This window comes from Ornithodoros turicata, unplaced genomic scaffold (genome assembly GCF_037126465.1).
Source record: "Ornithodoros turicata isolate Travis unplaced genomic scaffold, ASM3712646v1 Chromosome13, whole genome shotgun sequence".
NCBI lineage: Eukaryota > Metazoa > Arthropoda > Arachnida > Ixodida > Argasidae > Ornithodoros > Ornithodoros turicata.
The window spans coordinates 3,455,934-3,470,100 of NW_026999307.1; the positions used below are offsets into that span (position 1 = coordinate 3,455,934).

At 49.9% G+C, this 14,167-nt stretch overlaps 2 protein-coding genes across 2 annotated transcripts; one reads left to right on the plus strand and one right to left on the minus strand.

The window, feature by feature from the left end:
- Window positions 1-596: 596 nt before the first annotated feature.
- Window positions 597-1,748, minus strand: LOC135372076 (uncharacterized). The gene has a single exon (XM_064605799.1). The coding sequence runs from the start codon at window positions 1,746-1,748 to the stop codon at window positions 597-599; it is 1,152 nt and encodes a 383-aa protein (XP_064461869.1).
- A 7,850-nt stretch (window positions 1,749-9,598) lies between these two features.
- LOC135372077 (uncharacterized) lies at window positions 9,599-10,165 on the plus strand. Its single transcript, XM_064605800.1, has one exon. It carries the CDS (start codon window positions 9,599-9,601, stop codon window positions 10,163-10,165), a length of 567 nt encoding a protein of 188 aa, XP_064461870.1.
- The last annotated feature ends 4,002 nt before the right edge of the window (window positions 10,166-14,167 follow it).

The following is a 14,167-nucleotide window of genomic DNA, read 5'->3' on the forward strand; positions in this document are numbered from 1 at the left end:
TCGGTTTTTTGGCTCCCCCACAAGATGTTGTGTGCATTGAAATCCCCAATCAGAATGAACGGTGGGGGAAGCTGGTCCAAAATATCTTCTATTTGTTTCTGTTCAACAGCTATCGAAGGTGGAAGATAAAGAGAACATACAGTTATTACATTATCGAGACAAATGTGAATAGCAACAGCCTCAAGTGTTGTGTTTAGTGGAATGTACCTTGCAGGAAGGTGTTTTCCTATCAGAACTGCGACACCTCCAGAAGCCCGTGCTGTGTTGGATCGGTCCTTCCTAAAGAGATTCCATTGTCTGAATGGATTAGGGTTACAGGGGTTCAGATAAGTTTCCTGCAAGCAAATACAGGCGGCAGTGTGTGTTTCACAAACATCGTGAACATCATCTATATCTGCGAGCAGGCCTCGGCAATTCCACTTAAGGATATTGCTAGGATTCATTAAGATAATTAGGAGGAGGAAAAGGAACACCTGCATTGTGTAGTGTGTGTATCTTATGTGAATTTTGTGTTGTCTTTGCATGGCTTTATGGAGCCTGTACTCTTGGTGGGGGTATTTTCTGCTGCTCCTTATGCTTTCCTCTACCTCTACCACCTACTTCTCCCGCTTGTCCTTCCCCTGAGAAGAACCAGCTGGAAGACTCGACGACGACTTCTGTGATGAGCGGTGGTCGTCGTCAACTTCCATTGTTATGGCTTGGGACGGATAGCTTGTAATCTCGTCCCAAACAGAAGGGGAGCCAGCAACCTCTGATGAGGTTGTTGCCGTCCCGTTTGGGCTGGTAGTTTGGCCAGCCTGAGGCACTTCCGTGGCCTTCTCTTTTCCTTGGGGAGTGTGGAGTGGAGGTCCAGGAGTCTGGGTCTCCACAGATACTCCGAGTGGTGCCACTCCCCTGCGCACCACTTCGGAAAAAGTGCCTTTTTTCTGAAATTCCAGTTGTGTCTTAGCTGCTTTGTATGTGATGTTTTGCTCTGTCTTTATTATTAAGATTTGTCTTTCTTCTTGAAATCGGGGGCACGACCTGGAGTAGACGGAGTGCTCGCCACGACAGTTTACACATTTTACGTTACTTTGGCAAGGCTCTGGTGTGTGGTCTTTCTCAGCGCATTTTGGGCATGTTGCATGTCCCCTGCAGGTCTGCGAGCTGTGTCCAAAGTGTTGGCATTTAAAGCAGCGCCTCGGGCTAGGAACATATGCTCTTACTTGACAGTTGATGTATCCTGCCTTCAACGAAGAAGGAAGTGTATGGAGCTGAAAGGACAGGACTACATGCTTAGTTGGTATTTCCTTGCCTTCCCTGCGCATTACAATTCTTTTTGCGAGCACGACTCCCTGATCTTGTAAGCCTTCTTCGATTTCGGTATCTGAGCATGGGAGCAATTCATCCACAGAAATCACACCTTTTACAATGTTCAGAGTGCGATGTGCTGTGACAGATACAGCTGCATCGCCAATTTTCTTTAGTGATTGGAGGGCTGCGCTCTGTTGTTTTGTCTGAACTAGAACCTGAATGTCACCTGTTCTTAGCTTTTTGGCCTCATGGGATTTCCCTATTAACTGTTCTAGAGCCTTTGCAGTCACAAAGGGAGATATCTTTTCGAGTGGGCAGTTCTGGTCTTCTGAGCGTAGGATAAGAAACTTTGGGAACCAGGGTTCTTGAGTCACATTAAGAAGATTCGTAGTTAGTGCCTCATTGCGGCTTCTTTTAGGAGGCCGATCACGTCTTTTAGAGGTTTGAGTGTCCATGCAAAAATATATGGTGTTCAGGGCAGTAGGTGTGTCGGCCACCACCGACCCCAACCAAGGGAACATGCTCTGCACATAAACACATCCCTCTGCACTATACCCAAGTGCAGCTTCTGGAGAGTGAAAAGACTGCCCAAGGTTGACCCTTGCCGCCAAAGAAGGTGAAAAGGAGGAAAGACAGAGGGAGAGGAGAAGAAAGAAAAAGTAATGAAAGTGAGATGGCGACTAGCTGGATAGTCCCGGCCGGGCCTTCCAGGATCACCCGTCTGTAGGAAGCAGGGGCCAAAGCAGTGTGTTGTTTTCCCGGAGGGGCCCCGAAGGGTCCAAACCAACCTCCGAGTCCACTCAACTGCCAGGATCCCCCTTTCCCCAGACACGGGAAAGCCACGCACAGCTATACGTGGGGGTCTCCCTCCTGCGGCGACCCAACCGTGAGTGCAGGAGGGGGCTACTGCGGCTGCTGCCGGGCGATGGGGGCGCCAATTTCCCGACGCCGGGCCTGTCAAACAGAGTCGCACCATATGTGTTTGTGGGATGTGAGGCGTTCCAGCTGCGCCCAGACTCTCTGCGCCAATTTCCACGACGAGGCCTTACAGATAAAAGGCGTGTCTATAACTACAGGCTCAGCCGTGTCAGGTTAGTGAATTCATTCTTTCAATATTGGTTGCAAGAATTAAATCATAGTCTTTGTGGAATAACAAGAAAAGTGAAAACATGCATCGGATGAATAACCATAAAAATACATTCCGCTCTACATAACATGATGACTGTACATAACATGACTCTACATAACATGCAGCGCTGTGGGTCACATGATGAAAACTGCAGCAGTATGGCTTAGTGCAACGTCAACTCGTTGGAAGTTTTGGGGAAGTTTCTGGACAAAAGGAACTCGTTACGAGTTAATTGAACTAATAGCATCACTAACTTATAACCAATTTACCTAATGACATAGCTAGTGACTAAGTTACTAGTTATGAAAATGAACTTGTAGTTAAGTACTTTCAATTTACTTGCTCCGTAATATTCAGTTTTCGACATTTCTATAATTAATTCAGATCTTAATTTCAAAATTGACGGTAGGCATTTTTGTCAAAATAGTACTGGTATTTAATGTAATGAAAGAAACATACCTTTATATACTTCTGCAAGGTGTCATTTAATGATTTTGATTTTGTAATAAAATTATTCAAGCACAGAGCATGCATCAGAATTTTAGATTCGATGGGTTGCTGTCCTCTGCGCACATTTCGTAGAACCGTATGGTTGCGCGTATGGTTTCGTAGAACCGTGTCAAGTGTGGCATCTAATCTTGCTACAAAGTGGCTATTATAAATACACTGCCTATTTCTATCATGAACGTCACCTGAGTCTCCTTGTATACAGCCAGAACACAGTTTGTAACATTCTACATGCAACAACAAGGGAGTGGAGGTAGCAGTGCTGTACACGGATACAACAAGGCCACTCATGACTGTGGTCTCATTAGAGGGGGAGGACGCAGCTTGCATTATTTGTAAATCAGAATTGAAGACACTTGCACAAAAGAACAACAAAAGAAACTTGCCTTATGTTACTTTGACAAAGTTACCTCAAAGGAACGAGTTCCTCAAGAAGTTGCCGGTGCTCAAAAGCAGGTCTTTAATTAAAAGTTATGAAAAAAAAGTAGCTTAGTTCCAGTAACAAGTTACCCCAACACTGGATTATAGGGTTCAGCAAGCTTCTTTTATGTGCCAATGGGAGCAATACACATACTAATATATGAGACTGTTCTTCTTCAGGGACGTTGCGTTGAGAACGCTTTTGGAATACTGGTCTCAAGATGGAGACTCCTCCTAAGCTCCATCAAGTTGAAGTCAGACAATGCGGTGAAAGCTGAGAAGGCGTGCTGCGTGTTGCACAATTTCATGATAGCGAAATGCCAATATCCTCACGCGTGGTTCCTGACAAGCTCGGCGATATCAGGGAAGGAATGCGGCACAAGGAGAGGGAGATGCTCCAGCTAGAAGAAACACGTGCTCGCAACCACGGATCGGATGCCATGGCAGTGCGTGATGCTTTCAAAGACTATTTCTTTGGACAGGGAGCTGCCAGCTTCCAGTGGAGGCAAGCGGGAGTGGTACAGCCAATGCCGTAAAACAGAAACTTCGAAACAAACACATCTAGGGAACACAAAGACTCGTCACATTCTGGAATAACGTAGACATCTCTTTTATTGCACTGTAAGGCTCAATCCTATTATTCAACAATATGAAAGTTATGGTCTCTCGAACGATTTCCCCAAGTACTGACAGTGTGCAAAAGTAGTGGGTTCTGGCTACTATGCATTAAGTTCAAACTCCTAAAAGTAGCTAGGAGTTTAGATTCACTGGTTCCACGCCAGTTGTGGGAATCTTATTAGAGATCGCAACTTATAAAGGCTGTACTGATGTTGCCATTAAAAATACTAAAGGTAACCTCGAATGACTTGCATACTTTCGATCGTCGTATCCATAAGTTTGTCTTGATCGCATCTTTGCATTGCCACACAGAGCGATAAAGCAAAAATATTCATGATCGTCTGTTTCTTTTTCTAAGCGTCTGTCAACTTTTGCAATCTCCACGTCCACGCTGTTTCCGTCCTTTCCCTGTGCTGGTTTCTTCTTTTTCTTTGGAGGAGGTGCGTGAGGCCGTACAGGAGCATCGTTCCCGTCTGTGTGTGCCACTGTGTCAGTGCCCGCATACATTCCCAGTAAAATATCTTGCGCTGTCTCAGGTTATTCTACACTTCCAATAGTTGCCTCATGCTGTGAAGTGCTTGGTAGTAGCACATCATCTTGAGGAGGGCTCACGTTTCCAGAGGTTCTGGTCCAAGGAGGATCACATGAGAAAATTGAAGACTTTCTTTTGCTACTTGGCTAGATGAAGGAAGCGCCGGCGAAACAATAATACAAGAATATAACGAGATACGGTACATCATTATTAGCTACCGACGTTGCATCCGTACTTACTCTCCTACGGATATTACAGTATTCAAAAACATGAGCCTATCAAAAAATGGCCACTTAATTAGCACTTCCGCAGCGCTTCCGCTGCGCACCGCACGTTTTTTCTGAAGTTGCGAGCAAAGGTATCGCGAAGGTTCTTCCACCTACCCTGCACTTGCTCAACTGCAGTGAAATTGAACGTAGTTAGTGAAATGGCGTCTACACTTGGCGTAGCGAGCACTTACCGCTCCAAGTCACTCCGAGAACCGCTAGACTCTCAGCGATCTCCTCCCACAGTCTCTGCTTCATCTGGCTGTTCTTGTATTCCTTATACCCCTGTCACACGGGCATTTTCGATCCTTCTCGACCGAACCTGCTTGAACCCAATGCAGATCGGATGGTGCTACACGGCCGCTTCCAAGCAGGATCGAACTTAGATCCTGCTTGACTCAAGACAGTTCCCATAACAGGATTGAGAATTTCAAGACGGCTCGACGGCCGCCATTTGCATCCTCGACCCCGGTGAACTGTCATAACTTAAGACGGACATGCGCGCGAAGCTACAAATGATGCTTACATCGGTATACGATAAATTACCACTAATATCGCTGTTATATAGGAAACGCGAAATTAATGAGTTCCGTTTATTCATTTGCACAGGTCAACCATTCAATGCGCATTGAAAGTGGCCGTGTAGCAGCGTCAAAATTCGAGCGTGCTCGGGAAGTTCGATGCAGATCGGATTCGAGAAGGATCGAAATGCCCGTGTGACAGGGGTATTACACGAAAGATCCCAAAGAGGGGTGCGTGCATGCACTTCCTCGATAATACACTCGTTAATGTCAGTCGATAAGATCTTCGACGCCATGACTGCAGCAGTGACCGGGTCCAACAAACCTTGCCCGCATGGTCCACACTTCCAAAAACAGGCGCCTGATGACGTCACTACCGCTGTGTCCCCATTGGTGAATCGCGCCCGCTCTTCTGGTAACGCGCGGTCAGGCCGCGACAGATATCGAGCAGAGTCGGTCGCTTGCGACATCGCGCAGTCAACAAAGAGAGCGGCATCGCTGGCCCTTGGCGCCACAAGACATGCGTCGCGCGACGCGAAGATAGCACTGGTTGTCGCACCATGTGGTTCACCCTTTAAGGTAGGAGTAATCGTAGGTCAGGTGCAATTGATTGTACAGAGTGATGTTATAGCATGGTTTAAGGCTGACCCAACATGTAGCGATTGCTGTACGCAAAAATGCAACAGACCAAACTGAAGTTCTTGCAATCACATGACTGCGCCCATTGCTCTCAGTCGGGAAAGTCACTCCCAACTTACCGTATCATATTGACGCCAGTATAGCCTATGATTCCTAGTACAGGATGTACTATTAAATTTTACCTGACTCTCCCCATATACTGAAAATATACCAAAAAAGTGAAGGCCTAGATCAAGGGGTGGCGCCACCGAGAAAAGCTTCTCTCTGCTAGTTCACATCACTTGCTCTCTCGCATCACTTCACTTGGTCTCGCAATTTAAAAGTTTGATTCCGTTACAAGGCTACAATCAGAATGATACTGGACTCTGTCCTGCCTTAGCAATTAGCAGTGCACGTCAGTTGAGCTCATGTATTGGCGTTCTTCGTCCATGCGTTACATGGCACGTCAGGGATCAGTTTCGGCGAAAAGCATATGGCCAATTCGGGTGGTCATTTCGTGGCAATTTTTCTAAGAGATCCCAAGCAGTCATGTTCGCTTAGTCACAGCGAAACAGTCACAAGTCTCATGTGCCTGTGGCACTTTCTGAGCGCTAGGCAGACTGCCATGAAATGACCACCCGAATTCGCCAATACTGTGACTTACGAAGGTGTCGCTGTCTGACCAATCTAAATACAGCCATAGAATGTTTGAGATTGCTGTCGTGGGCTACCATACATACATTGGGTATTCTAAAATGCAGCAATGCGCATGATGTCGTGCATGCGCACATCGCTATGACTGGACCCGTTCCAAATCCACACACACATGATAGGCGTGTGCGCCTCTCCTGCTGTCTGTTTGGGTGCCGTCAGTCTTTGCTTCCTGAGGATTCCTTTGTTTCCGCCAAAGACTGCCGTGTTTCCATTGCGTACTTCGAAATGGTAGCGCTTTGTGAAATAAGTTTACTGGCATTACATTAATTGAAACCACTGAATTCAAACAACTCGGAGAGAGGGGGGGGAGGAAGAGGTGCTGACGCCAGGAATCGAATCCGGGCCTTCCGATCTCCAGACAGATACGGTAACCGCAGCACTACACCCGCACACCGTTTCCCTTGAGCTACAAAGTGTCTAAAGAACAGGGGGATCCTTAACTTTCCCTTGACTTTCCTTATAAGGAGCCCTTAACTTTTCACTAGTAAATAAATAACCCTACTTCCTACATTTTCTTTGTCTGCCTCTGATTTTGTTAGTACCTATTTAATTTCGCTGTCGCCCGAACCCCTTTCTTCCAGCATATTCTTCCACGATGGCCGCCAGGAGTGACAGACCGAGGATTCAAAGGAAGTATATTCTTTATGCACATACTATTGCTGTCCTTGGTGATTCCCAACCTAAATACCTTTACCATCATTTTGATCCCATGTCTCGATCGGCGCCACGATGTTCATGTCCCTGAGCGGAGGACAGATCCTAGACTTCATCGAGGAGGTGGACCTGCTGCCTGCCAGTGTACGTGTCGTGGTCCTACACTGTGGGACCAACGACATGCCTCTAGCAGACCCCAGATTGGCCATGTCCCATTACCGACAGCTACTTGAGAGGATCCGCTCCCGCGGAGGCATCGAACTGGCCGTTTGTACACTCGTGCTCCCTCGATTCCATAACTGACGCCGCCCCTTTTGTTGACAGGCGCAGAGAGTGCCAGTGCAACCCACGTTCCATCGAGGTAAACCACAAAAACATACTGCAGCTACCGAAGTAGCACAACTATTTCTATCAGATTCAAGCGCAACTATTTATCACTTGCTGAAGGTACTGCAAGCTAGCTGTGCGTTCACCGTCTGACCTCAAGGTGATTTATATTGAGCGTTATGAAGAATTTTGGCAAATGCTTCTTCTTGAAGTGAAATTTTTTTATCTGGAATACATGTTGCCTGAGCTTGTCGACCCCGAGTGAAGAGGAACATGAAACTGAGGGACGAACCAAGCCGTCATGATGAACTGCGTGACACAATATAAGAACGGAAGATAAACCCAGTCGATGACATCACGTTGGGCTTTCGTCTGCATATGAATGTTTCTGTGTAGCAACAGAGCTTCTATGCGCACCGTTCTTGTAAACGTAAAATGACGTATATAGCGACTGTACATAGTGTAAATATACTGTGGTTTTCGCTTGTATATATTGTACATTTGTATATACATACGTATATGCGCACGTATGCGCACGTGTGCGAACAGTGCACGTATGCGCACGTATATATGTGCGTAACTGCACATTGACTTACTTCCTTTAGCTTCAGTTTGTTTTCATCGTGTTATTATTTGTTTAGTTTAACAGTGTGTGCGTAGTTCTGTTTGTGCAATAAATTTTCCTGAAACACATTCACACAATACGTGACAAAGAGAATGAAACTACGCGATGAATAGGATGTATATAAATGTACATTTAATTATTAAACGTTGACATCTGTAGCGCCCGTGCAGATGTTCTGTGTTACTCATTCAGTGTGGCCCCCTGCCTTGAGCCTGAATAATACATTCACACTGATTAATGCGACTGCCATTCTCTTATAGCTCAAACATCAATTTCATTCCTAACAGTTCTAACTTGGGATGCAGGCGTACACTTAAGTTAATACACGTTAGCTGATGTTACATAGGCACGATCCCAAGAGGAAATACTTGCTAACTATTTCTCTTACCCAAGTGTGCCACTTTCTCGGGAGACCCCTGAACCGAAAACTGTAACATATGCGTGAATTGGTCGCCCTACTGGCTGCTACGTTATGTAGGTTGACGCCAAAATTAAAACGACGCTATGCACACTTTCTTTCCATTTTTCGAAAATTTGGTGCGGCCAAAACACCCCGTACAACGGTTGCAATACTGAAGGACCCTAGCAGACATGAGATGCAAACAGCTTCTGAGAACAGCGAACGCAGCTGCGAGGCGCAAGCTCAGTTTGGTGCCGACCCAAGAACAAACCAAAGTATCCAGGCCTGGCGAGATTGCAGAACCCCGTTCGCCACGACGGAGAAATGTGAGAAAGAACGCGGAGAAAATGTCAACTGAGGACCGCCCACTCCAATCGAGGTGAACGGTGGTGGCGCCACAGTCCAGAGCACGCTAGCAGACGGCAATACACGTTGTAGAATTTCGCACACCACTCACGAACCACATTACACTGAAGCAGTTTCTTGAATTCTTTAGGTTCCCTAGATACAACTTCGTCACGTAACATAATTTTCTAGCGGATAACAAGCCCGTGAGCATTCAGAGAAGCAACCTTTTCACGGTTCCCGTAGACCGCCTTATACTAAAAATACGACAAACTTTAATTCGTTAAAAAGCACTGGATCATCTTTATGCATTAAAAAAAACACCACTAAATGCAGAGAGTCAACGAACACTCTGATATACATCTCTCAAGGGTGTTCCACGTTGTTCCCGCGGCGTGTGCGAATAAAAAAATTCCATAGGGTTGTAGCGGCATCGCCATCATCATCCCCGCGCACCAATGATCAAGGCGCGCGGTTAATAAAACACCACTGCACGGCCAGCTCGGGCCGTTGTTCGGCTTGCCGATCTTCCCTCACTTCTGCGTACTGTCTTGTGCCATTACATTGGTGCCCATTTGCCCATTACATTGGTGACCCGGCCGTCTGAACAATCCCAACCCTCTCCGACGATGTCTCAAGGCGACAACGCGACGCCATCATCACCACACGTAACCGCTGTCGCCGTCAAACTACCTCCATTCTGGAACCGTAATCCAGCCATTTGGTTTGCCCAAGCCGAAGCGCAGTTCCATCTGTCCGGCATCACTTCCCAGACCACCCGGTTCTACAACGTCATCTCGGCTCTGTCTCCAACCGCCGCCGAAGAGGTGCACGATCTCATCACCTCCCCACCACCCGAGAACCCGTATAACCGACTTAAGGCTGCCTTGCTCAGACGCACTTCCACATCTGACCGCGAGCGCCTCAGGCAGTTGTTATCCGCAGAAGAGCTCGGCGATAGGCGTCCAACGCAGCTTTCACGTCGGATGAAGCAGCTTTTGGGAGACGACGTTTCCGCAGCCGGTGACCGATTCTTGCACCAACTTTTCATGCAACGCCTGCCAACTAACGTCCAAATGGTTCTGGCCACCGCGTCGTACCTACCCCTGGACGAGCTTGCTTCCCTTGCTGACGCGGTCATGGAGGTCACCTCGCCCCACCAAGTCAGCGTTGTTGAGCGACCTACATTCAGGTGATGGCACATCAGATCAGCCACCTCACGCAGCTTGTCGCGTCACTTGTCACCCGCCCGCGATCCCGAAGTCCGCGCCGCCCTCTACACCGCAGAGGCCCACCGACGGGACGCCGATCGCACTCTCGGTTGGACAGTTCAGGCGGCCTCTGCTGGTACCACCGTCGCATTGGTGCGAACGCCAATCATTGCCTGCTTCCTTGTACCTGGACGGGAAACCCGCCGGCCTCCCACTAATGGCGGCAAGTGGACTTGACGACAGCCGCCTCGTTCACATCGTCGACCGTGCCAATGGCAGTCGGTTCCTAGTCGACACAGGTGCTGAGGTCAGCGTCATTCCTGCCAGCAGCCGTTTTTCCCTATCTCTTCTCTCTCAAGGCCGCCAACGCTTCTACTATCCCCGTCTACGGCCAGAAATCTCTCACCGAGAACATCGGGCTGCGAAGAGATTTCTAGTGGCTTTTCCTTGTAGCAGACGTCACTCAAGCCATTCTTGGAGCTGACTTCTTGAACCATTTTAAGCTGCTCGTCGATGTCAACGGGAAGCGCCTGATAGACCGTACTACTTCCATATCTGTTCACGGCCTCAAACTGTCGATTTCTCCATTGCGCGTCTTGTCCTCCTCTGCTCCAGACTTGCCCTCCGCCTCCATATTGAAGGAGTACCCAGCTCTTACCCAACCGCCGGACTGGACCAAGCCTGTGCAGCATGATGTTCTTCACTACGTCACCATCCGCGGCCCACCAGATCATTTCCGCCCGCGTCGCCTAGCACCTGCAAAGTTCAAAGTAGCGAAGGCCGAGTTTGAACATGTGCTGGAGCTCGGCATAATTCGACCATCATCCAGCACGTGGGCCTCGCCATTACATATGGTGCCGAAAAAGACCGGCGACTGGCGCCCATGCGGCGACTACCGTGCCCCGAACCGAGGGACGCTTCCAGACCGATACCCCATCCCCCATATTCTAGACTTCGCTGCACAGCTGGAAGACGCCAATACATTTTCCAAGATCGACCTCGTTCGTGCCTATCACGAGGTACCCATGGCCGAAGAGGAATCCCTAAAACAGCCATTCCCACCCATTTTGGCTTGTTCGAATTTCTCAGGATGCCCTTCGGATTGAGGAATGCCGCCCAGACCTTTCAGAGGTTCGTCGACAACATCATCCGCGGCAACATCATCCTTTTGTTTATGCCTACATTGACGACATCCTCGTCGCAAGCTGCTCTCCTGCAGAATATGAGCAACATCTACGCGCCCTTTTCTCCCGCCTCCAAGACAGCGATGTTATCGTGAACGCAGCCAAGAGTGATTTTGGCGTTTCGGAGCTCGATTTCCTTGGCCACCGCGTCGGCTGCCAAGGAATCAGGCCACTACCAACTAGAGTCGCCGCCATTAGAGATTTTCCTCTGCCCACTTCGGTGACCAAGCTGCGCCAGTTCTTGGGCTTCATAAATTTCTATCGGCGCTTCATACCATCCTTTGCCTCCAAGCTCCGCCCTCTCGAAGCCCTGCTCACTTCCAAGCGCAGCAGATCTCCTTCTCATTTACTGAGGACACAAGAAGCTACCGCTGCGTTTGAGACCATCAAGCAGGAAATTGCATCCGTGTCCCTTCTGTTCCACCCACGCCACGACGCCCCAACCTCGCTCATGGTGGACGCGTCCAGCGTAGCCGTTGGCGCCGCTCTACAACAGCACGTGTCCGGGGCCTGGCGACCGCTGGCCTTCTTCTCCCGTAAACTTCAGCCCCAGGAGACGCGTTACAGCACGTTTGGCAGAGAGCTTCTCGCCGTGTACCTGTCAATCAAGCACTTTCGTCACTTCTTGAAAGGTCGCACATTTACGGTATTCACTGACCACAAACCCCTCGTCTACACGTTCGCCTCCGCCAGCACCATATATAGTCCCCGGGAAATTCGACATCTTGCATTCGTAGCAGAGTTCACTACCGACATCCAGAACATCAGTGGTGCCGTCAATTTGGTAGCTGACGCCCTCAGTCGTGTCAACACGATCGGCATCCCCACCGTCTCTCGACGATTTGGCGCAAGCCCAACTCACCGACGATGAGCTGGCATAGTACCGCGCCAACCCCACATCCGGCTTAACAATTGACGACGTCGCCTTGCCTGGCTCGGTCCGGCCTGTCGCCTGTGATACGTCTCAAGGTCGGCCACGGCCTTTCGTACCTGCATCACTCCGACGTCACCTCTTCCAAGCCTACCACGACCTTTCCCATCCCGGGATACGAGCCTCGCAAAGCCTGCTTACACAGCGATACGTCTGGCCCAACATGCGCAAGCAAATCAAGCACTGGGTCCAGACCTGCCTTTCTTGTCAGCGTTGCAAGATACAGAGACACACCCATCGACCCCCATCCCAGTTCCTTCCCCCCGACGACCGCTTTGCGCATATCCATGTGGACCTCGTGGGCCCGCTCCCAATCTGCAACGGTCACCGCTACATGCTCACTATCGTTGACCGCTTCACCCGTTGGCCAGAAGCAACCCCGGTCCCCGACGCCACCGCGGCCAGCGTCGCTTCGGCCCTACTAACAACATGGGTGTCGCGGTACGGCGTTCCTTCCATCATCACGACGGATCGGGGCGCCCAATTTGAGTCCGCCCTCTTCACCAGCCTCACCAACATACTGGGTGCCAGACGGATTCGTACTACCGCGTACCACCCAGCCTCCAATGGCATGGTGGAGCGTACTTTAAAAGCGATAAAACCCCCGTGACGGGGAACAAGTCAAAAGACGACACAACACACAGGCACAGTGTGTTGTGTGCCTGTGTGTTGTGTCGTCTTTTGACTTGTTCCCCGGCACGGGGGTTTTATCGCTTTTAAAGTATGCTGCACCGAACAGCCCAATTTTTAACCATTTTCGATGGTGGAGCGGCTTCACCGTCAGCTAAAGGCCGCCCTCCGGGCGTCACCTCAAGTCCCGTCGACCGAAGTCCTCCCCATTGCCCTTCTAGGGATCCGATCGGGTTTCAAACCCGACTTGGGTTGCTTAACAGCCGAGTTGGTCTATGGCACTTCATTGCGCCTCCCCGGCGACCTCATCTCTGCCACAGCGGACCCAGCTGCCGTACCACCAGCCGGCTATGTGTCCCGCCTACGAGACACGATGAATGCTCTTCGCCCCAGTCCCACCCGCACACCACGCCCTGCCACCGGTTTCCAGCACCCCGCCCTCGAAACATGCTCGCATGTTTTCCTTCGGTGCGACGTCGTGAGGAAACCCTTGCAACAACCCTACTCTGGTTCTCACGCCGTACAGCACAGAGCCTCCACCCACACTACACCATCCTGGTTAGACTCCGAGAACAAACTGTCGCGCTGGAACGCCTCAAGGCAGCTTTTCTCGAGGCCCCTCAAGAAACATCCAGCGTTTGCTCCCTCGGTGTTCCCCCGTAGCTGGACCTTGGCAATCCCATATACCTCCCCATCCACCCCCCGTCGAGTCCTCCTGCCCTCCGCAACAACCGCAAACGGACCCTCGTCCCCGAGTTTCCTGGGCACCACACCTCCACACCGCTCATTGCCTTCCTGCCACTCGCTAGGGGGAGCCCTGTAGCGGCATCGCCATCATCATCACCGCGCACCAATGATCAAGGCGCGCGGTTAATAAAACACCGCTGCACGGCCAGCTCGGGCCGTTGTTCCTCAGACGCTTTCAGACGTATGTCGGCACAGTTTCCCTAGAAGTCGGCCCAGGACGCACATTTCCCCAGGGCGTCAGTCGTCACGTTGCCCACATACGTGAGGCCGACAACGGCAAGCCCTTTCACCATCACCACCACCACCATCGGGCCGTTGTTCGGCTGGCCGGTCTTCCCTCACGTCTGTGTACTGTCTTGTGCCCCGAGCACTACAGGGTCACTGAATAAGTGACACAGTGACACATGATAAGTGACACAGAATAAGTACAGTGGGTTGCGAAGCGGAATCAAATATGGGGTGCTGTGACGGTTTTAATACCCAGTACTTTTCGTG

What these genes read in the sequence shown, in the direction of transcription:
- LOC135372076 (XM_064605799.1), bottom strand. Translation starts at nt 1,748, where the DNA reads ATGGACACTCAAACCTCTAAAAGACGTGATCGGCCTCCTAAAAGAAGC.
- LOC135372077 (XM_064605800.1), top strand. Translation starts at nt 9,599, where the DNA reads ATGTCTCAAGGCGACAACGCGACGCCATCATCACCACACGTAACCGCT.